The sequence below is a fragment of the Talpa occidentalis genome, unplaced genomic scaffold (assembly GCF_014898055.3).
Source record: "Talpa occidentalis isolate TD23 unplaced genomic scaffold, MPIMG_talOcc4v2.1 talOcc4.5, whole genome shotgun sequence".
In the NCBI taxonomy this organism is placed as follows: Eukaryota; Metazoa; Chordata; class Mammalia; order Eulipotyphla; family Talpidae; genus Talpa; species Talpa occidentalis.
The window spans coordinates 1181909-1203837 of record NW_023604861.1 but is presented as its reverse complement, the minus strand read 5'-3'; the positions used below and the strand labels follow the sequence as shown (position 1 = coordinate 1203837).

The window sequence follows — 21929 nt, the reverse complement described above, 5'->3', positions numbered from 1 at the left end:
TGGATCTCTTTGACCGCCGCGAGGGGCAGGGCGGCTGCCGGGAAGCCCTGACCTGGGACCAGCACTCTCTCAGGCCGCAAGGCCCAGAACAGGGGACAGGCAGGAAGGCAGAGGCGAGCCCGGCAGCAGGCAGGGGCGGGTGGGCAGCAGGACTGGAGGCCGACAGTCGTCCCCACATCAAGGACAGAAGAAACAGCAGAGCCCTCGGGAGCTAAATGGCACCCGTCAGTCTCATGGCACCTAGAGCTCCTCCCTGGAGTCCCCTCGCAAGCTCAGCTCCCGCCCCTGCAGGGTAAGGCCTGCATGAGCCGCTCCTCACCCCACGCCCCCACACACCCGGGGCAGCCCCTTCCAGCCTTCCCGATGACCAATGCCCTATACCGTGAGAGCCGGGCGCCCGCGCAGCGAGCAAACCCCCCCCTACCCCAGCCTCGCCTGCGTCTCAAACACGCCCAAAGCACCCCCGCCCCATGCAAGGAGGCGTCTGCTGTGCGTCGGAGCCAAGTGTGTGTGGCAGAACTGGGGGACCCCTGGCGCCGAGGACCAGGGGTTCCCTAGGGTGTCCCTGCCCTTATGAAAGTGCCTCTCAGCAGCTGACTTTGCACCTTCCCACGGGGCCCGGCGGACTCCGCTGTCGCTACTGCTGTTCTGAGGCAAAGGACAACGCTCTTGCGCCACGGCCGTTGCAACACCAGCGCCTGCCCAGAGCCGGTGCCCGGCGCAGAGCCACGCCTGCCCTTGGAAGCCGCCTTCCAGCTGGTGTTTCCACAGCCCATGCTGTGTCCACCCCGAATCCAGCGATTCCCGCGGCCAGCTTTGCCCGGTGCCGGGCAGAGGAAAGCCAGGCCCACTCGATCCCTACTCGAAAGGTTTCAAAACGTCCGAAAGGAAGGGGGTGTGCCTGGACGCGCCCCCTGGTGCGGGCCGGGGGGGGGGTCTCCTCTGAGGACTTTGGTTCTCTCCCTCCTGTTCTCGGCTCTCTCCACGGAGTGGTGTCCCTGAGCCCGAGTCGCTCCCAAAACAGCCACGAGGGGCGTCCTGAGATAGCCTCCAGGCCGCGGGAAGGAAGCGGACAGGAGCCCGGCCATCGGGCAGGGCAGAGCTCTGCTGTCCGCCCCCACCAGCCGCACCGCACACAGTGGGCGCACAGCTCTCCCCAACCTGCCCGCGCCCGCACACAGTGGGCGCACAAGCACGCGTGCAGCTGTCTGCGGTGCCTGCCTGCTTGCCTGCCACGTGTGCTCCCGGGAGACACTCACAGGTGAAGCCCGTGGCGCGGTCACACGTGAGCGGGGCGCATGTGAGTATGCACCCGCGGACACACAGAGGTGACGCGCCTCGGGGACGCGCCTCGTCCTGCCAGCACGCTTAGGCCGTGCTGCCGGGGTCTCCCACTCCTTGGCTTTCCAACCTCGACCCAAGGTGATTCGAAAATGGGTCTTGGGCCTCCCCGGTGGCGCAGCGGTTGAGCGCTGGGTTGCGAAGCTGCCCGCGGCCTCTGCGGCGCCGGTTCGATCCCCGGCTGCTCCCCGGCCACCGGAGGAGGGTCCCACATGGCGCGCAGACCTCTCCTGCCGCCCGCTGCTCCCCTCAGCAGTGTCCTTCGGTCCTTCTGCCTGCTCTGCTCCCCGCTCTGGCTCTGGTGAATCCTCTCACCCTCCCGCGCTTCTGACTGTGCCCAGTGCATGTATAAACAAAACAAACAAATATAATAAATAAATAAATAAAAAAAAAAAACAAAACATGCCTCTATAAAAAAAAAAAAAAAAAAAAAAAAAAAGAAAATGGGTCTTGGCTGCCAATGTTTATGTGGCAGAAGCCCACCTTGGGGTGCCCCAGCGGGTAATTTCCACGCGGCAGGGAGGAGGCCAAGCTCGCTCGTGCAGCCCCACAGCCGTCTGGAGGACAGAGCTCCGTCTCCATCATGGAAAATGTTGGGGGCCTCCCAGTGTGGGGCGAAACTGGGACACGTGGGCTCTCGAGGGCTGGTGGGACCAACTCTGGAGGTCTCCCCTGCCGTGCTCATCCCAAGGCAGTGCTCGGCCTCACCCTGTGGAGTCCCTGAGCCCGTGTCACTCCCAAAACAGCCAAGAGGGGCGTCTTGGGACAGTCTCCAGGCCCGCAGGAAGGAAGCGGACAGGCGGAGCCCGCTCCGACCCCCTGACTTTGAGCGTGGCTGAAGTGTCAGCAGAGATTCCCGAATCCGGGGTCAGACCCCAAGAAACCACAAGCATTTGAAAAGCCGGCCGGGAGCCCCCACTCTGAGGACACGGGGCGCACCGCCTCAACCAGGTCGGGGAGGCCTCCAGGGGCCCACCTGGGCGCTGTCCCACTAAGCGCGGCCCTTCTCCCTCGTGACGCCAGCAAGACGCGGAGCCGCCCTCCCGAGGCTGCCGGGGCCGCCCCGCTCCTCACGGGACTCTCACCCCCTGCGCCGGGCAGCGGGCCCCGACCAGCTCTGCGGCCCGGGTCACACTTCCAGCCTGGTCCCCACCGGGGGACGCCTCGGGACGCAGGCATGTACGGGGGTGTCAGCTGAAAACTTACTTATTGGGTGTGGTTATCGCGACCACCGGCGCTTGCAAATGACCGAGGAGCTTGTCTCAGTTTACAGGGAAGCAGAGGGAAGACAGACGGATGAGCATCAGTCATGACACCATAAAACCCTGGGACACCCGCGCCGGCGGCACAGCCAGGCCCACCGCCCGCCCCGAGCCAGGGCTCTCCCCAGAGCATCAGAACCTGCACGAAGGCACTCTGGGGGCACAACGGCGCTGACTTCCCGGCATAGCACGCGCTGCACCGTCAGCACACGCCTGCCCACCGCCGCGGTTACCAGAACACGGGCCGTCAGGATGCTCCTGACCCAACAAGCATTTACTCATTTTCACCGAAGAGATTTCAGAGCCAGACCCCACTGACGGGCCGCTACATTGTACTGAACACTGAGCATTCCTGGTTACTTGTTTGCTCCTCACAGACTTGAACAGAAGACAGGACTTTGGTTACAAAGTTGGCTCCCAGCCTAAAACAATGCCAAAGCTATGTACGTCTGGAGGCATCTAGCCAGGAGACAGAAACACTTCCATAATATATTAACAGATGATAACTCCAGGAAAGAAGAGAAAATACCTAAGGTCAACAGAAATAATAAAAAATGATTAACTGGGCCTCCCTGGTGGCGCAGCGGTTGAGCGCTGGGCTGTGAAGCTGCCCGCAGCCTCTGCGATGCCGGTTCGATCCCCGGCTGCTCCCCGGCCACCGGAGGAGGGTCCCGCATGGCGCGCAGACCTCTCCTGCCGCCCGCTGCTCCCCTCAGCAGTGTCCTTCGGTCCTTCTGCCTGTTCTGCTCCCCGCTGTGTCTCTGGGGAGTCCTCTCACCCCTGCACCTCTGGCCTGCGCCCCAGCTCTTGTACGTATAAATAAATCTTTTAAAAATAGACATATGATTATTTTTGCGTAGAAGAGCTGGGGTGCAGGGCCTCCCCGGTGGCGCAGCGGTTGAGCGCTGGGCTGCAAAGCTGCCCGAAGCCTCTGCAGGGCTGGTTCAATCCCCGGCCGCCGGGCGAGGGTCCCGCATGGCGCGCAGACCCCTCCTGCCGCCCGCTGCTCCCCTCAGCAGTGTCCTTCGGTCCTTCTGCCTGCTCTGCTCCCCGCTCTGGCTCTGGTGAATCCTCTCACCCTCCCGCGCTTCTGACTGTCCCCAGTGCTTGTATAAATAAATACATAAATCTTTAAAAAAAAATGATTAACTGCATGATTTTTTTTAAAGTTTTAAAAGCCTGGATTCCAGGCTTTTAAATTCCAGACTAAAAAATATAGTCTTCTTATTTTCAAGTATTTGGGAAAACAAGATCTAATTATAATTAGGACACCAATCACCATTTGCTCAGAGCTGGTTGACGGAGTGGACAGGAAGCATCTGCTGTCCACTCTTAAGTGCAAAGGCGTGCCCAGTGGTGGGCATGGCCATGGGGCCGTCAGGCTGCCAGCCGCACCCCACGTATGAGGAGGGCGTCATCCCGACCTTCCCAGGAGCGCGCTGATGCTGGACAGGCCGACAGACTCAAGCAGGGCACAGCTGGCCGGGCTGAAGTGCCCATGGTGTGGACGGCATTCTTTTCCCATCACTGACCCACTTTCCTGCCTTGGCGAGTTTATCTTGATTTTATAGGCCATTTCCTGCCCCAAAATTAGGAGCTATTTTAAACCACTATCCCCAAATGGACTTTAATCTGCAGGAAATGGATTTGGCCATAATAAAATACAAACAGAAATTCCTCATTCAGGGGCCAAGTGGCCAGGGCACGGAGAAGGGGCGAGGCACAGGCTGCCCAGAGAACGACCCTCGCCACCGTGATGCGGCCCGGCCCGGGACGGCCCCTGCAGATGTGGTTGCCGCGGCCCCTGAGCCAGCCAGGCCGGCTCAATGGCGCTGTCACTGAGAGCCCACGTCTCCTCCTGGGGAGGCGGAGAGGACCTCTCCAGCCGCTAGGGTGCCCCTGCCGGGCCACACACTCCCCAGGTGCCCCGAGCCCCAGGCCTGAGGCCCTTGCTCCCACTCCCACCCCCTGACAGCACCCAGAGCTGGAGGCCGCAGTAACAGCCACTAAGAAAAGGAACGAGAGTTGGCAGCTGTAAAGGCAAGGGCCGGGCTCCCCGGGGGTGCAAGCCTGTTCCAAACACGGGGCCGCAGCCCCTGGAGGCGTTTCCATCAGCATCAGCCTCACCTAATGAAGACGCAGTTCCTAGGGGCACCCACCCACACCCCAAAACCGGCTGCTCGGGATGAGCAGGGCGTCTTCAGGCCCTGCAGCGGATACGGCTGTGAGCGCGGGCTCAAGACCCGCCGGCCAGGCCCTCTGCACCCAGGCGCCTGCTGCTGCGGCTGGGGACGCTGCACTTTATTCCCAACAAGCAGCGACTGAGCCGGCACGAGGGGCCGGCAGGACCCTGCGCTGCAGGCGCTGCGGACAGACTCCGGTTGCTGGTTGCTCGCTCGCCCAGCCCCGGCCAGGCCCTCTCGTGGGGGAGGTGTGGGTGGAGGGAGGCCGGTCCCGCAGACTCGGGGCCCAGAGCGCTGAAACGCGCGGCCAAGGGCACTGGAGTCAGGACAACCACCTCTGGGGTGTGCTGGACCCTCGCAATGAGCATCTCTCCAGGAAGTGGCCGGGGCCTCTCCTGCAGGCAGCTCCTTCGAGACACAGTCCCGCCTCTGCCTGGTGAGCCTCAGAGCCCTCGAAAGCCAGCCGGCCCTGCCACAGGGCAAGGGACTCTACTGAGGGCACAGGCCCCGCCCAGGTGTCTTCCAGGTGGCACAAAGGGGCCTGTGCGGTCCTGGGCCCACCCCCTGCGTGTCTCAGCTCACGCTGATGACGGTGATGGCAACTGTCGCCCGAACCCAAGCCCCAAGGCAGGGGCAGTCGGAACCTCGCAGATAAGCTTTATGCAACTCGGAGACACCAGGATGCCACCACGTTCGTCAAAGCCTAAAGTGCATCTCGAAATTCAAGCGGGAAAAAGAGTGGCGCTTATTTTAAGATGACATTTTAGAGCTCACCCTCTGGTCACATGGGTCTAAAGCTCCTGTCCGTGGAACTCGGCACCTGTCTCATGAAGCGGCACTTGTCAGCTCTAGTGTAATTTTCATTGTTTCCTCAGTCATAAAAACAATATGCTTGCTCTATACGAAATAAAACATCTTAGGGATGGAGCAGCCAAATCTTTCCCTGATGAGTATATACATTATTTCTCAAAAGAGGGCAGAGAGAAATACCAGCGCCGTGGTCACCGGCTTTGCTGTGACGTTCGAAGGGGGCAGCCGCGGTGACGGCACCCCCGGGGGCTGACCTGGGAGCAGAGGGTGCTCAGCCTGGACCGAGGACGCGTGGCCCCGGCCCGGTCTCCTGCGTGTCCCGCCGGAGGGCGGGTGGCACTGCTGGGGCGCTGAGCCGCCACTGGAGCACACTAGGGGTGCGCATCGGCACGGGATGGGCCAAGGCCCGAAGCAAGAGTGGCACGAAGACTTGAACAGCTTCACTAAACATGGGACAGAGGACGCCCCATCTCCAGGCGGCCCGCGGCTGGGCCACGGCTGTGTGATCCGTTAAACCCTAAGTGACCGCCCCTGGCTGCCCCACTGCGGGCGCTTGATGGGGTGGGGGTGGAGCCACTGACTCAACCTGGATTTTCGCAGGTCACCGCCCTATCTCTTCCCACCCCAGTGCAAAGAAAGGCCAGAGCCCCAGGACAATCCCCAGGACAATGGGACAGTCGCCTGGTGACCGCACTGGTAATTCCCAAGCTCTGAGCAAATGGGCTGATTCCACAAATGATGAGACTGGGGGGCTGGTCCTCTTCGCGCAGGAGACACCCCATGCGCCCAGCTGCCCACGTGCTGTCCCGGCTGGTCTGGGCGCTCGCATGTCTCTTACTTTACCACCAATCAAATAAGGTCTAAACAGAGAGGATAAGAAATGGCCTTTCCGTGGACACATTAACAGCGGAGCGCAGCGGGCCAGGCTATTACGAGGCGGGGAGTAAACTATTTACACAAGGAGCTCGCACTGTACACAGCGGCAAGCGTGTTTAGTCTGGGTGCGCTGTCTGCCCCGGAGCTCACATGGGGGCCGCCTTGGTGCGGCCTGGCCTGGCCCTCCCTCACCGCACCGCTGACCCCGGCTGCCAGAAGGCGACAGAACCCCAGGTACTGCAGGAGCCCCAGCCACGCCCTCGACCTCAGGTGCGCCCCACACGGAGGCTGCAGCGAGGGGGTGCCCACCCATACCCCAGACAAAGCCACTGCAGCCTCGGGGCAGTGATAAGGAGAGCATTCCTCAAGGGCCTACGTGCCCCGGTGCAGCGCGGCTATTGTCCTCACCCAGTGAGTCAGGGGCCAAGGAGACAGATGACCCGCAGGTGGACATGAGGATTAGCCCGAAAACAATGGTCCGAGCTGGGCGTGGGCGGGCCGCAGCCAGAGAGGCTCCCTGGGCCATAGCGAAGGGCTTACATGGCCCAGGGCTTACGGACAGAAGCCCCCATGGAGCAAGGCGAGACCCAGCCACGAGACCCAGCCACGCAGAGGCACCCAGCTGGAGGGCATGGCACTGGGGTGCGCTCCTGGGGTGGGGGGGAGCAGTGGCTGGGGGTGAAGTGGCGGGTGAGGTCTCACAGCAGGAAATGTCAGGGCCAGTGACCATGTGTGCGCGTCAGGAGCGCCCGCTGGACGAAGCTCGACTCTGGGTACTGCTAAGTGTGAGATCGAGCAGGGCCGTGATGCTGAGGTGTCTGTGGAGACGCAAGGAAACTAGGCCAACTGACAAGCTCTGGAGACGCTGCCACGGAATGGCGGGAAGAGGAGAAGGCAGGTGGGTGGACAGCAGGGGCACTAGCGCCCGCGGAGCACGCCGAGGGGTCAGGAGGAGGAATAGGAGACAGGGCGGAAGGCCAGGAGGGTGGACTCCTGACGGCACAAGAAGAGCAGGAGGGAAAGGAGGCAGCGCCGGCTGGAAGCAGAGCCCTGCACCCAAATGCAAAAAAATGCCACCCAAAGGGACTCTGGACCCCGTCCTGTGAGAAGCCGCCCTCGGGCTGTCCCGTCCACACCCGCCCCAAGTGCACAGCAGGGAGGACTGTCTCCTGCATTGTTCTACAGCAGGGGGAGAACAATGGACTGTGACAGTATTTCGGAGCTTCTATTGTGGCCCTGGCGTCCTCAGCCCCCCAAGCACAGGGCGCCAAATGGGCGTGAGAGGCATTTTCCTGGATTTCTGGAACACACATTACCACAAACACTATCTACCTCGGCCAGCCAGGGCTGTCACTAGTGCACACCCCACTGCAGCACACCCCACTGCCTCCGACTTCTGGAAGGCCTGACAGCGTCACTGGGGGATCAATGTGTCTGCAGAACCTTTACCAGCTCTTAACTAGACAGCTGACCCGGGTGAGCTCTGGGGCCTCCTTGCAGCCTGTTAATGAGTAATGTGGGCTTGCTCGGGCGAGGCGGGTTTTCTGGGTCAGTTCCCAAAGGCACTCCCGCCCGGAGCAGTAGCCCACGCGCAAGGCCAGCACTGCGGGGCCCCAGCCTCTGCAGTAAGACACCAGGACACTTGGAGTAAGACACTTGGGTGGCGCTGGGACTCACCCTCCTTTATCCTAGATCCTGCCCCTCAAGTTGTGTCTCTGCCCCTCTGAGAAAAAAGTTCAGCCACCAGGTCCGTCAACAGGACAAGGGCATCCAGCGCCGAAGGAGGCCTTCAGGGCCATCTTTAAACGCGAAGGGCTCAGACCTCGAGAGGAGGGTGCTTCCGTCAGAGGGTCGTGTGTAACAATGCAGGAGGACGCCTCGCTGGGCTCCTAGGTCTTCCCCAGATTTCAGAGGCAGAAGTCCAGGCTCCAGGGGGCCTGGCCCACCCTGACTGCAGCTCCCTCCCCTCGGCTGCCTTGGCCTCCACCTTCCTCGGAGACTGTGGCCTTCCAGGCACGGGATGCGTCTGAGAGAATCTGTTCTGACCCACAGGGAACATGAGCACATGCCTGCCCCTGGCCGGGACTGGAGGGGCGCCCCCACCCTGCTGCGCTGCCACGCATGACTCTACATCCTCCCCACCGACGCCTCTCCAAGCTGCTGGGTTGGCTCAGCTCCACGGGGTCTAAATCAGACACCAGCCCTCTCGGGAGACATTTCCCTCTCACTCTGTCGGAGCCCAAGTTGTGCAGTCCCAGGAGGAGTGGCCGATGGTCTGGAGAGGCCCATACGGCCAGGCAGGCCCCCCCACTTAGGGAAAAGTTCAAACATGACCCCCAGCGATCACTGGTTCCCTCCCAGGCCAGGTGGAGGGGTGCTGGGGTGAGTCTGGCCACTGGCTGAGGATGCCGGCCTGCTCCCTAACCCGCCTTTCCTGCCTCAGGAGGAAATATTGAGAAGGGCGAAGATTCGAGGGTAGGTGTGCACGGGGAAACCCAGCCCTGGTAAATGACCCACGCGCCCACAGCAGGCCAAAGGCACAATCACAGCACTTCATGTTAAAAAAGCAATAAAGATGATAACGATAAGCACACGCTGTGCTCAGCTCAGCGCAGGCGCTGTCCGGGCTGTCCAACACAGGCAGCGGCGCTCCCCAACCCCAAAGGATCAGGCCCCCCAGCATCGCCTGCCCGGGCTCCCGGTCAGAACGGGGTGGCTGTGCCACACCTCATCGTTCAGTGTGTTTGTGATGACACTTTGCTTGGGCCCACAGTGAGCTTATTCAACTTTTTGAAACGCCAACAGCTGATTTGGGCAGGAGGGCAGCAAAAAAGTTACTGAGGGCGTGAGAAGTGAGGCCAATTTTTTAATTAGGCCGATGTTATTTTTACATGGGTTTCCTGTGCACCCAGAAGCTGCGCTCTCTACTTAACCAGGAAAAAATGCAGCGTGGTGGATGAGGTCCATCGTGACCAGAGGTGCCCACAGGCCAGCTCTCGTCAGCCATGTGGCACCTTGAGGGACAGAGAGACACATGGGCAGAAAGGGCCTTGGGCTTCAGAGAACAGTTAACGGGAAGTAAAATCATCCCACCCCCTGCAGTCACAGTGACTTCCCAGAGAGGAACAGGAGAACAGCGCGGCTGACTCATTCCTTACATTCCCAGCTCTCTGACAAGCGTTGCTTACAATCAGCTCCGCTCTGCGCTCTGCTAACATCATCAGGCAGGGAGCCTGGCTCGGCGCGGCACAGGACTTGCAGGGAAGGCGCTCGCTGGCCTCGGGTGTAGCAATCCCTCCTGGGAAGTAAGTGTTAAGTATTTCGGTCAATATTTCAGACCCAAATAAAGTGTTTGGAAGGCTCCTCGTTTGAAAGTATTTGGTCATGGTTACTGGAGAGTGTTTAAATAAGTGCTGGGCTAGACTCTGGGGGAGGAGCAGGCAGGCCTGCGAGGTCAGGGCGGTGTCATCACCCGTCCCTCCACGCCGGGCGGGCGGGGGCCGGCCAGAGCCAGACCCTGCTTGGTCAGGCCGCGCTGCAGGCTCCCCGGAGCTGTCACAGTTAATCATTGGTGCACACTGAGGTGGAGCTAGTGAACACCGTGTGTCCGAGAGACTTGAAAAGAAGAAAAGAAAAGAAAAAACAAACTAGGAGCAAGATTAAAATGTAAAACAGTGAAAAAAGAATAAAGTGGGGAACGTGGGGAGCAGCTCAGCGTCTCCAGACAGGGAGGGGATGCGGAGCGCGCGCAGGCCACACCCTCGGCTCGGTCTCCCGGGGCTGACCCGGCACAGCCGAGGTCCCGGCCGTCCGGGCGAGGGAGCCGCGGCCAGCAGGGCCTGGGCGGGCGCTGGATCCTGGGCCCGAGCCGCGGCGCAGAGCGGGAGGAAATGAAAACTAGAAAACAGTTTGCGCCTGGAACAATGAGGCGCAGTTTCATTTCGGTTTCACGCGCAAGCACGAACGTGGTTGTCCTTTTTCTAAACAAAACAAGCCCGCGGGGGGCGGCGCGGGAAGGGGGTCACTTTCCAAGCGGCGCCCACGCCCGGCCCGAGTGTCCCGCCGCGGGCGGCCGTGGGAAAGCCGGGGCGCAGCCGTGTCCAGGCAGGCGGCCCGGGCTGCTCCGCATCAGCCTCCAGAGTCTCCCCGGGGCGAGGAACACGCCCGGGGCGCGCGGCCGTGGGGGCTCCCAGCGCCGAGGCGGGGCGCGCTCACCCGCCGCGCCCTCCCCGCAGCAGCCGGGCAGGTGACGCGCCCGCCGGTGCCCCGCGGCGCGGGTTCAAATCCCGCGGGCCCCCGCCCTCACCGCCGCGGGGCGCACCGCCCTGCGCTCGCCCGCGGGGTCCCGGGCGCCCCCGGCTCGCCCAGCGCAGCCCACAACAAAGGAGGCTCCGGAGCGGATGTGCGGTCGCCGCCCTCGGGGATGGCCCGCGAGGACCGGCCCGCGAGGGCACCTGGCCCGGGCGGCGGCTCCCGCCGGGGCCGCGGGGCGCGCGGGGCGCGGCGCGGGGGCTCGGCGCGGCGCCGGCAGCGGAGCCGGCGGGGCACTCACCTTGGCCGCGGCGCGGCTGCGCTCCTCGTGCAGCAGGAGGGCGGCGGGCAGCAGCAGCAGCCAGAAGCCGAGCCGGGGCCCCATGGCGGCGCGCCCGGGGCGGCGGGTCCGGCGGGGTCCGGCGGGGTCCGGCGCGGGCGGCGGGGGGCGGCGGCGGGCGGCTCAGTCTCCGAGGGCCGGGCGCGGGCGCGGCGCACCGTCCCGGGCGCCTCGGCTCGGAGCGGAGACTCGAGCGCGGCCCGGCGAGCTCCCCAATTTGTTGGCGCTGCCCCCTCCCCTCGCGGCGCGGGCGGCGTCTCAAAGGGGAGGACCCTGCGGCGCGGGTAAGAGGCGGCGGGAGCGCGCCGCCCGCGGAGAGTGGCCGTCGCCGCCGGGACGCCAGGGCTCCGCTCGGCACCCGCCCGCGCCCGCGCCCGCCTCCCGGTGCCCCGGCCCCGCGCGGCCCCCCGCCGGCCCCCGCGCCGCGGCCCGCGCTGCAGCGAACCCCGGGCGCTTCTGGACGGGCGGCCGCGCCGGCAGCGCCCCAAGCCGACGCCGAGGTGAGCGCGAGCGCGGGGCGCCGGGACCGCGCCGGGGCCGGCCTGGGGCGCGCGGGGCGCCGGGGCTGCGCGCCCTTCCGCGCGGCGTGGGGCGGGGGCGGCGCGGCGGGGGCGCCCGCAGGCCGGGGGGAAGCCCCCCTCTGCCCCGTCGTGGGGCGGCTCGGGTCGCGGGGGGTGTCGGGGGGCGAGAGCGCCCGCGCGTGCCCCGCTTCCAGCAAACCGAGGCGGCCCCCGGGATGCTCCCCGCCCGCCTCGCTGAACCGGCTTTGTCTCCGCCTCGCAGGCTCGGAGGCCCCGCGGAGCCGTAGCGGCCGGCCCGGGACATGGACGGAGCCCGCAGCGGGGCGCCCGGCCGCGTCCTGCCGAGGTAAGGACCCTCTGCCCTCCGCGCGCGCGCAGGCGGGGCGCCCCGGCTCTCCTCGCCCCGCGCGCTCACGGCCCTCCCTTCCTCCCCAGGTGGCGGCTGCTGGGGGCCCTGGCCCTGTGGCTCCTGGCCGAGAGCGTCCTGGCGGTAAGTCCTGGCTTTGGGTCACCCGCCCGAGGGCCTGGCGCGCGCCTGCGTCGGGGTGCAGGGCCGCCGGCGGGGGCACCCACCCCCCGGGCCTGGAGACTGTGTTTTCCCCCGGAACGTGTGGGAAAGTGGGGGTCCGCGTGCCCGCGCCCCCTCTGCGCGGGGTGCAGGCGCTGCCCTTGGGAGGGGCCGGTCATTAAACACAGCCCGGGCGTCCTGTGCCGGGAGGGAAGGCGCGAGGCGCCCCGGGCCGGCTGCGTGTGCGCGGGGCTGTCACTGCCCAAGTTTCTTGTTCTTTCAAATTGGAGACTTGGGGAAAGGGGCGGGGCGCGGGCCGCAGCGGCCTCCCGGGCCATTGTGAGCCCTGGTGGCGCCGCCTTTTCTCCCCAGACCTGGTGTGCGGCGCAGGGAGGCGTGGGGGCTGCTGAGGCCCCGACCCTCAGGACCGGCCCGCGGCCGCCCCCAGCCCGGCCCTGCGGCGTCGGGCCGCACTGGAGAGGCCGCAGGGCTGGCGCTGGCTGGAGAGTGGAGCGACTTGCGCGTTCATGTAACTGGGCTCAAGGGCCGGCGCTCTTGCCTTGAGGACCCGGCGCTCTGGGCAGGGGCTGAGCGTGAGGCCCGGGGGGTCGCCACGCCCTCCGTGCCCCTCACTGGCCCCCGGGCCCGTCCCCACTCGGGAGAGGGCGCCCACGGGTGAGAAGGCCCGGCTGGTTTGATTTAAAGCTGTGGTGTGTGCAGGTCCGTGCTGACCCGAGGCGCGGTTTCAAGGCAGAGAGTGAGGGAGAAGCAGCCGCGGGGCCTTCTCTGTGCGGCGCCCCCGGCAGTGGCACGGGACCCAGGTCAGGGTGTGGGACCAGCTGGCGGCGTGGCTGCCAGCCCCAGGGCAGCCTTCTCCTCAGCGGCAGGTCGCGGGCCCTGAGGGTGGCGTCACAGCTCAGCTTTGCCAGCAGAGATGCCTCCCCTCAGAGGGGACCCAGAAAGCCACGCCAAGTGCGGGGTGCGCACCGCCGCACCCCAGGTCGTCCTCGCTCGGGGCGTTCTCATCTGGGACTGACCCTAAAATCCATGGAAAGGGTCCGTGTTCGCCGTGGGGGGCCACACAGTGCGCCTGGCCTCCGCGGCTGGGCCCCGGCCCCACGCTTGTGGAGTGCACAGCGGGTACAGCCCTGAGACGGACGCCCGCGCTCCCGCTCCGAGGCCGCAAGCCTGGGGTCTCTGCTCTCTGACCCTGGGGTGGACCAAGAGCAGACCCCAAGGGAAGGCGGACCCCAGCCCCAGGCTCTCTGGGGTGGAGCCTGGGAGTCTGCATTCCCACCAATGCCCAGTCCCCACGGCCCCGTCAGGGCTCACTTGCCAGTGTATTTCGTCTCCCTGCAGTTTAGACTTTAAATCTGCAAATAAAAAGGCAGATACATAGTTTTGATTCGTATAAAAATACATTAGTGTTGCTATCTGCCCGCTCCCGCCCGGCGGTAACTCCTGGCCCCGTGACGCGCTTCCCTGCGGAGTTCTGGGTCCGTGGGCGCCTCTGTCATTTGCGTCCTCAAGGACCCTGCCTCATCACCTTTGTGTGCCAAGGACTCTTGGGGTGGGGAGCAGCTCAAGTCAGCAGAAAGGCCCCTGATTGTAGCTTTGAGAGTTTTGAGGCAAAGCAGCTGAAGATGGTTACTAAGCGGAGGGCATGATTCCTTAATGAGCAGCAGTTTGCGGCGCTAACCCCCTCTGCCTCACCAGGAAGCACACCTCGGCGGAGGAGCCATGATCACCCCACTTTACAGATAAGAAAACTGGGGCACGGGGGTTTCTCTCAGAGTGGCAGTGGCAGGTGTGGGGTTTGAACCCAGGCTCTTGGCCCTCGCCCGGTTCCCAGGTGCGACTGCAGCCCACGCTTGGCCTCGGGAGGCCTGGCCTCCCTCCTCTGCCTCCCCACTGCTTTGTCCTGAAGACCAGGGCCCCAGAGCCAGGGGCAAGTCTTGGAGGAGGGGGAGGAGGAGCAGGACCCCCGGGCAGACCCGGCTCCTGCTCTCTGGGCAGCCTCCCCTGGTCAGCCGCCTGTCTGAAGTGTCCACCTTGAGTGGCGCGCAGGACCCCCAGGAGGCAGGGCAGCCTGAGGGTTACCATCCCATCACCCCAGACCAAAGGCTGGCAGTGGGGAGCCCCCTGGCAGGGGCTGAGCCGCCTTCCCATGGCGCTACCCTGGCCTATGCCCTGCCCCCATCCACCTCGCAGGAAAAGGCCATCGGGCAGGGGTTGCGCGTGAGGCCCTCTGCAGCGTGTGGTCTGGGGCTGGGCCGGCCGGGTCAGGGGAGGTTCTGGGCAGCTGTGCCCAGCCTTCATGGAGACTTGAAAGCGCTCGCAGCCCATGCCCCATGCCGAGCTCTGCTGCTTATCTCCAAGGAGGCTGCAGCCTTGAAGATCTGAGAGACCAGGCCTGTGTGGCCTGGGAGGAAGAGCATTCCAGAGAACAAAGGCCTTGCAGAGATCAAATCTGCAGCAGGCGGTGGTCACCTAGTGACTAATGACCTCGGCTGGGAGACAGGCCCCAGGCCGCAAGGTCTCTGGGGCGTGCACACTGACCCGTAGTCCAGTCTGGGGGCCTAGGAGTCGGGCGCCCCAGGAGAGCCCAGCTCCCCACTGCCTGCCATCTGCACCCCCTTTAGCTTCCGGGGTGCCTTCCAGGGCACTGTGCCTGGAACATTCACTGGATACCCCTTTGCCCTGTCCCCACGGCAGCAGCGGTGTGCCCCAAAGCTTGCCTCTGCCGGGTATCGATAAGCCCTGGGATAAGCCCTGGACAGTGGCTGGGCTCCGCCCCGGGGTCTGTGAAGAATTAGCAGAGCAGTCCTTTCCCAGTTCCCTAGCGCTCCCCTGGGGCTTTCGTCCTATTGTTCAAAATCTGGGCCCCTGTGAAGAAGGGAAGCCACAGTCCCTCCTCTGGGGGTGTGAGCGCAGCCGCTGCAGTGCCTGGTGGCGGGCCGGGTGGCTGGCGGGGTGCGGCCTGGGCAAATAGCAGCGGGCTCGGGCCCTTGAGACGAGAGGTGGGGACGGAGAGCAGGGGAGCAGCTCTCGCCCCAGCGACAGTGTATTTAGGGGGGCGGGGGGGGAGAGAGGGAGGAGAAATTAAAGCCAAGCACTCTAGAACAGAAACAAAAACTTTGCTAAAACCATGAAACCAAGAGCTTGTCTAGATCTTCTGGACAGAAGGCAAGACAGTGGGCAGGCAGCGTCCATCAGAGAGCAGATGCGAGGGAGAACTGTGGTTGTGGGGAGACAACATTCCCGCCTGTCCTGGGAGAGACGTGGACGCAGCGGTGGCTGTCCGTGGGACGTGGCAGGGGCCGTCCGTGGGACGCGGGGGTTGCCGACCGTGGCCCTTGCCACCTGAAACAGACCGTCCAGCCTTGGGGAGAGGACTCGGGAGCACTCTGGAGCTGGCCTCGCTCTGTGGCTGTGTCACTTGGGGCTGCCTGCGCAGCTGGAGGAGGTGGCTGAGGTCTGGAACTGGCCGTGGCTGGTCAGGCTGTGACCCAGGCAGGCTGTGCCCACGCTGGTGGCCTCCAGGCGCTGAGGACGCGGTCGTCTTGGGGGACAGCAGTGCCCCACCCCAGCCTCAATGCTGCCTGCCTGCTTGGCCCTGGGAGGCTTTGGCTGGACCTGGCGGGGAGCAGAAGGAGAGGGTGTGTGGCATCAGAGTGGGGTATACTCTGTGCACCGCAGGCGAGCTGGCCAGTGCGATCGTGGGAATGGAGGTTTTTCCAAGTTAGCATCTGGCCTGTCCCAGGATAGGACTTAAAATGAGTAATTGCATCGAGATTAAAATGCCTTCAGGCCGTGAGAAGCTTCTGGAACCCAGTGAGTGGGACTTAGCTGGAGTGGGAGCTCGACGGGCTGGGACGCTGTGTCCCTTCTGCTGCTCCGCTGTGGGGGTGCTCCTTTCAGGGAACGCGGGTGTCCGGGGAAGGCTGACTCACCAGCTCCTCCCTTGGCTTCCCCGGGGCCTGCGGTTTTCCTTCGGTTATCTGTGGAAGTCGGGAGCCCAACCCCGGGTGTCCCCGGGGCCTCTCCGGGCCTGTCCCTGCGGCTGGAGAGGCTCTGGGGCCGCCCCTCCTGTCCTCAGTGAAGCTCAGGCTAAAGCAAGACACTCCTTTGCAAAAACCGTTCCCTTCAGCGCGAAGCAGGCTCGTGGACGGGAGAAAGAATGTTCGTGGGAAAACTGGCCAAATCCCACCGCGCCGGGAGCTCGGCGCACGCCGCCCCCCCCCCCACAGTGTGGAAATACAGAGCCGAGGTTGCGCAAGAGGCTGGCCTGGCTGGGCCGAGGCCATGGGGGCTCCCAGCGCCATCTTTGCCAGTTTCCTGCAAATCTAAATTATTCCAAAATGAAAGCTTCTCCTCGACCCCGGGAGCCCGCCCCTTGGGCCGGCAGAGCTCAGGCGGGCAGGGTGCGTCCAGCGGCGGGAGAGCGCTGCCCTCTCTCTCGTGACAGCTGAAGTCAGGGAGAGGCGCCCTGTGTGCCGGGCAGCAGAGGGGCCCTTCGTCCCCTACCTGGGGAGGAGCACTGTTTGGTGCCTGCGGTCGGGGGGCCAGAGTGGAGCCGGGCTCCCTCTTCCTTACCCACCACCCACCACCCACCGGCGGGGGGAGCGCGGCACAGGGTGGGCACCCGCAGGCGTTCTGGGCTGGGCGCAGGGGCCAGGAGCGAGGATGGCCAGGGGCACCACCAGGGGACCGTGGCCCGTCCCCACCTGACGCTGGCCCCAGAGCTGGAGGCGGGAGCAGGCAGCCTGGCCGCCCTGGGTCTGCTCTGCAACTGCACGCCCGCAAGCCCCTCTGGGCAGCCTGCCCCGCTGCCCGCGCCGCTTCCCGTAGCCTGCGCGCCCCAGCGTCAGAGGTGGGTCGCGGCTGCCGCGGGCCTGGCACACGCCTGCCCTCCCCCTGTGGGCATGGCCGGTCCCCTGAGCCACGATGGACCCGCGTCTCCCCGCCCCGCCGCCCCGGGCCCGCAGCCAGGAGTCCGCCCCAGGGAGGAGGCCCACGCGGCCCTCTGAAAGTGGCCACTCACACCTCTTGATGAGGGCCATGGGGGACAACTAGGAAGGGTCACAATTAAATGCCCTTTGCGCCCCGGGTGGTTTCATTTTCCAAACGAAGTGGCGCCACGAGGCTCGAGCGCAGTGTGGCGAGGAGGGGCGGGTCGCGGGGAAGAGGCGCTTTTCCTGGGGCCGCCCCAGCCAGCCCTGGCCTTGCGCGCGGACGGCCGGCCCGGCGCGGGGTGCTGGGCGTGCGGTGGACTGCGCGCCCTCACTCCCCGGGCCTGGAAGCAGCGACAGGCTCACGCCTTGGGCCCGGGAGCACCCGCGGGCGTGCGGAGGGCGCCACGGGCGAGCGGCGGGCTCTGCAGGTGTGTGCCCATGAGAAGGGCGTCTGCGGCGTGCCCGGGCTCTGGCCTGTCCATCAGCCCAGACAGGGCTTCTCTGGGTGGGGACAGGGCAGGGGCCAGGCACACGGTGAGGGAGAGGATTGGGTGTCCCGAGGCGGGGGACTGCAGGGTCGGGGCTAAACCCCGTCGCCCCGGGAGCCTGGCAGAGAATGGCGGCTGGGGGTGCCCAGGGCATCTTCCCAGTGATTGGGACAGTGGCTGTGACCTTCCTGAGTCTCAGACGTGTCAGCAGAGCCAAGAACTCCATTTCAAGTTAGGTCAAGGTGTGGCTAACTCAATTCCAGAGCAAATGGAAAGACTAATAAGCCAGGAACATCTTGGTAAACCGCTCTGAGACTCAAGCCTCATGAAAGCAAGAGAGCTCGGGGTCTTGGTGTGAAACTTGGGGGAAACTGCGCTACAGAGCCCCGTGCCGGGACATGCTTCTTGAGAGAGTCGCCCCCCGCCCCTGGCCTCGCGGGGCCCGGCGGGCTGGCTGTGCTGGGCGCCCGCGGTCAGGAAAGGCGGCCCACACAGCCCCCGCTTCCTACCCTGAGTGCCCAGGTGAGCAAGGCCCCTGGGTGGACTCAGAGGAATATTCCAGATGGAAATTCCAGAGAGGAAATATCCCCCCTCCCTCCCTTACTTGGCGATTGTCCTCACTTGGCGATTGTCCTCCTTGTAACAAGCACGGATACAATGGGGGCCTGGGGGCCGGGGGCTGAGCTGGCCTGGGGCTCTCGGGTCGCCTTCCTGCTGGTTCCACCAGGTTTTAGCTGCTTCCCTCCTGCCCCCGCCCTCCCAAGACAATCTCAGCTCAGACAGGATTTCCTTCTTCTTAGTCATCAGCTTTTATGGGCCTGCCTCCCCCTTCCCTTGCAAAACAAGGAATATTAACAAGAGGTCGCCGGAGAGGGTCCCAGCTCTCCCGCGGTCCCTGCGGACGCCGGGGCTGGCGGGTTTCCCACTGTGCGCCAGCATGGCCTCTGGTTCAGCTGCCAGAGCAGAGGCATGTTCCCCTTGCGTTTCTAGAACCTGCGACGGCAGCACAGAACGGCAATTTGGGCAAAACAGCTCCTGTTTAAAAACGGAGGCTGGCGGCGCGGGGTGGGCCCGGCCTTCCCTCCTGCAGAGGGACACGGCCCCAAAGCTGGACGCTGTGTCCCACAGGCCTTCCAGATGCCCTGGGGTCCCAGGGAGTGCCCAGCACTCCCAGCCTCCCAGGAGACCCTCCGGACGACAGGCCCCCCTCGAGGAAACGTGCACAGATGCTCCCGGGACAGAAGCCCATGGCCACCCCACTGCAGGCACGCTGGGAGCAGCGGGGCCACCCCATCCAACTCAGAGCACCCCCACCCCATCCCCTGGTGGGGTATGGGGATGACACTGCAGGAGCTGCAGGCCCCCGCCTGCCCCCTGGCGCTGAGGGGGACACCCTGGACTGGGGTGAGGCTGCAGGAGCTGCACGCCCTCTGCCTTTCAGGAGACAGGCCCAGGGAGGGGGACAGGGCGCGGGTCCTCCGTGCTGCCTTCGTGCCTCAGGCCCTAATTTCCTTCTCCGTCTCGTTCCAAGTTTCTCTGCCAAGACCTTGTGCTCTGCATTAAGCAGCGGTGGTCAGGCTGCCCCGCCCCCCCCCCGACACCCCGCTCTGGTCCCCAGTGAATATCCAAGTCCTGCAGACACCGGCTTCATCCTTTGGAGCCAGCAGGGCAAAGCACTGCCCACCCGAGGAGGTGCCGGGCCCTCCCGGGCTGCCAGACTCCCAGGGGCTGCGGGTACAGAGCCAGGGCCCTCCGGGACCCTCCGGCCCTGCCCTTTGTGGGTGATTTCTTTGTTCCCCACAAAAGCAACTTGTTATCTGCCCCTCACCTGATTGGAATTTAATGTTCTAGAAATAAATGTCTTACTCTACCCCAGAGGGGGAAGGAAGTTGGATTAGTCATGCGCTCAGATTTTTTTTTTATCCAAAAATTCCTTCCTTAAGAAGTAAAAGCAATTAAGAGCCGTGTTGACTCCTGTCTGGAAGTTCTAGAACAGGAGTGGGTGAGCAGCGGCACCTACGGTCCACGCGGCCAGGAGGGCGGCTCCCGGCGCCCGCCTCTGCTCTGCGTAACAGGGGAGCGGAGCCGCGCGGCCAGGAGCGGGGAGGCATCTATTTCAAAGGGGGAGACGCCCGTTCGGGCCAGCAGGTGACGGGCGGGGACTCGGGGGTCAGCGCAGATCCCGGGCGGGCGCTGCGTGTCTCTTTCTCCCGTGCCCGGGGCCTCACACCTTCCTTCCCCGCGCTCCGAGGACAGACGCGGGCGGCTGCTCAGGCAACCGCGCGCTGAGCCTCTGAGGATAAACATAGGAAAAGGCGACTCCGTGAGGCGTTTCTAGATTCCTCAGATAGAAGCTGACTTAGATCTTCAGTCTTCTCACTCATTTCATGTGTTAACAATTAGCTAATTTCCTGAAGCGGGGCGCAGACGCGCTGCACCCCAGGCTGCCGCCCACGGCTCCCATTGTGCGCCCCGCGGCGGTGAGCCCCAGCCGCCTGGCGTGCGCCTGCACCCCAGACTCGCCTCTCCCTCCCGTCAACGCGCGGAGACCACAGCGGTGGCACCGCGTCCGCGTAGCAGCGCCAGGGGCCGCCTCGCTCTTGGAGTGTCCTCCTCGTCCCAAAGGGAAACTGAGTCCTTGCAGCGGCGCGGCCGCCCCCGCCCCTTCCCCTGCTGTGCTGGACCTGCCCCTGCAGCGGCGGGGCCTCCCTTCCCGTCCGCGCAGCCTGCGAGGCGTGACCCCTGAGACCCCCACCGGCCTGGGCGCCCGCCCGGGGCTGCCGGGAGAGTCCCCCAGTCACTCTGTTCTGGCCTGTCCCTGTGTGTGACCTGTGCCTCAGACCCTGGCCCACAGGCCCCCGCTGGCCCCCACACTGGTGCCTCTGGGGTTCTCCGACTGACCGTCGGGCCCACGGCTGATGGCGGGTGCTGCCGGAGACGAGGCCCCGCCTCGAGCCGTGGAGCTGCTGGCCCCCGGCCTCCCCACATGCTCTCGCTGGACCTTGACTTCACGGCGCAGAGAGAGGCCGAGTATTAGCTGAGCCTCACGCCAGCAGCCGGGAGAGGGGCACGGGGCGAGGGGTGGCAGGCCAGGCCTCTCGGCCTCACTCGGTTTGAGTTGCCGCGTCGAAGCACCTGGAGAGACGGACATGGGCTCGACGTGCAGGTGAGGGGCGGCCCCGCCCGCTCCTGCCGCGGCTTTGGAGGTGCACATGGCTCACCGGCTGCAGCCCCGAGGGGAGGTGGGCTGTGGCCTTGGGGCAGTTGGTGGGGGGCTCTGTGGTCTCTCAAGGGTCAGACAGTGGAAAGTGGACCAAGGCCAAGCCCACACCGTTGGCGGGGGGCGGGGTAGGGGGGGACCCCTGCGGGCCCATCAGGTTGCACCTCTTCTGCAGCCCCTCCCCCGGGCTGGTGAGCGGCAGGCCGCTGAGAAGTCCACCGCCTGTCCACCCCGAGTCCAGGGGTGGTGTGAGAAGACAGCGGGGGCCCAGCTCCTCTGTCCTGCGGTTCCGAGGAGTGGAGCGCACCGCCCTGGGCTCAGCGGGCCGGGGCCTCTGTCTCTCCAGCGGCTCCCCAGTCGGCCTGGGCAGTGCCTGACACGGCTGCGGCGGGCTTCCCCCGGGGCCTGCTTTCCTCCAGCGGCCTGGCCGCGGGCAGAATACACACCGGGGCCTGCCCCACGCCCCGCCAAAGCTGAGGGAACAAGCCCCTCACTCCCTCGCGCCGATTTTGGGGAGTTGTGGACGTGGAAAGGATGTTTCATCCCCACTTTTGGGAAGAGCCAAGGAATTTCTGTTTTAACCTTGCACCTGTGGCCCCAAGGCCTCCGGGGTCGCGCCCTGACGAGAGCAAGTCTGACCCTGACTGAGCTTTGCAAAAACTGCCTGTTGTGGAGAGACAGGGCAGAGGTGCCCAGACCCAGGCCCGGAGGCCCCCCCGTGACAGGCTGTCCGGCCAGTGAGGCTGCGGCTGGCCGAGGTCGGGTCCCTGTGGGGGTTGGGTGCGTAGTCCAGACCCAGCCCTGTTATCTCCCTGAGCTGCCAGAGTCCCAGGGAGAGGCCTGGATCGCCCTGGTGGGCGCCGGCATGACTTTGTCTCCAGCCCCAACATCTGTAAGCAAAGTCCTTGAAAATCCCGCTAAGACCCCGGGTGAGAGATGAAAGCAGGGCCCAAGGAGGAGGCGGGCCGCAGACGTCTGCGGGGAGTGCCTGGGAGTGACCGGGAGGCCGTGTTTGCTTCTCGGACCCGTGCCCTTGGGCTGTCCTCTCCGCCCAGGGATTTGAGCCCCCTTTGTCTCTGGCGGGGCAGGGAGCCGCCCCGTTCCTGAGTTGTCCTGCCCCATTCCGTGAGTTGTCCTGTGCCCTGCGTCGAGCTTTACCGGAAGTGTTTGGGAG

The 21929-nt window shown here is 64.9% G+C and overlaps 2 protein-coding genes across 2 annotated transcripts in view; one reads left to right on the top strand and one right to left on the bottom strand.

Annotated features, from left to right (window-relative positions):
- Positions 1-11120, bottom strand: part of COL4A1 (collagen type IV alpha 1 chain) — an 87169-nt gene extending 76049 nt beyond the window's left edge. Inside the window, exon 1 of the mRNA XM_037528695.2 lies at positions 11025-11120. Within this exon, the coding sequence (XP_037384592.1) occupies positions 11025-11108 (84 nt within the window). The 5' untranslated portion in view covers positions 11109-11120. The remainder of the gene's footprint in view (positions 1-11024) is intronic.
- A 751-nt stretch (positions 11121-11871) lies between these two features.
- COL4A2 (collagen type IV alpha 2 chain) overlaps positions 11872-21929 on the top strand; it is a 208914-nt gene continuing 198856 nt past the window's right edge. Inside the window, exons 1-2 of the mRNA XM_054701485.1 lie at positions 11872-11930; positions 12020-12074. Coding sequence (XP_054557460.1) covers positions 11887-11930; positions 12020-12074 — 99 coding nt within the window. The 5' untranslated portion in view covers positions 11872-11886. The remainder of the gene's footprint in view (positions 11931-12019; positions 12075-21929) is intronic.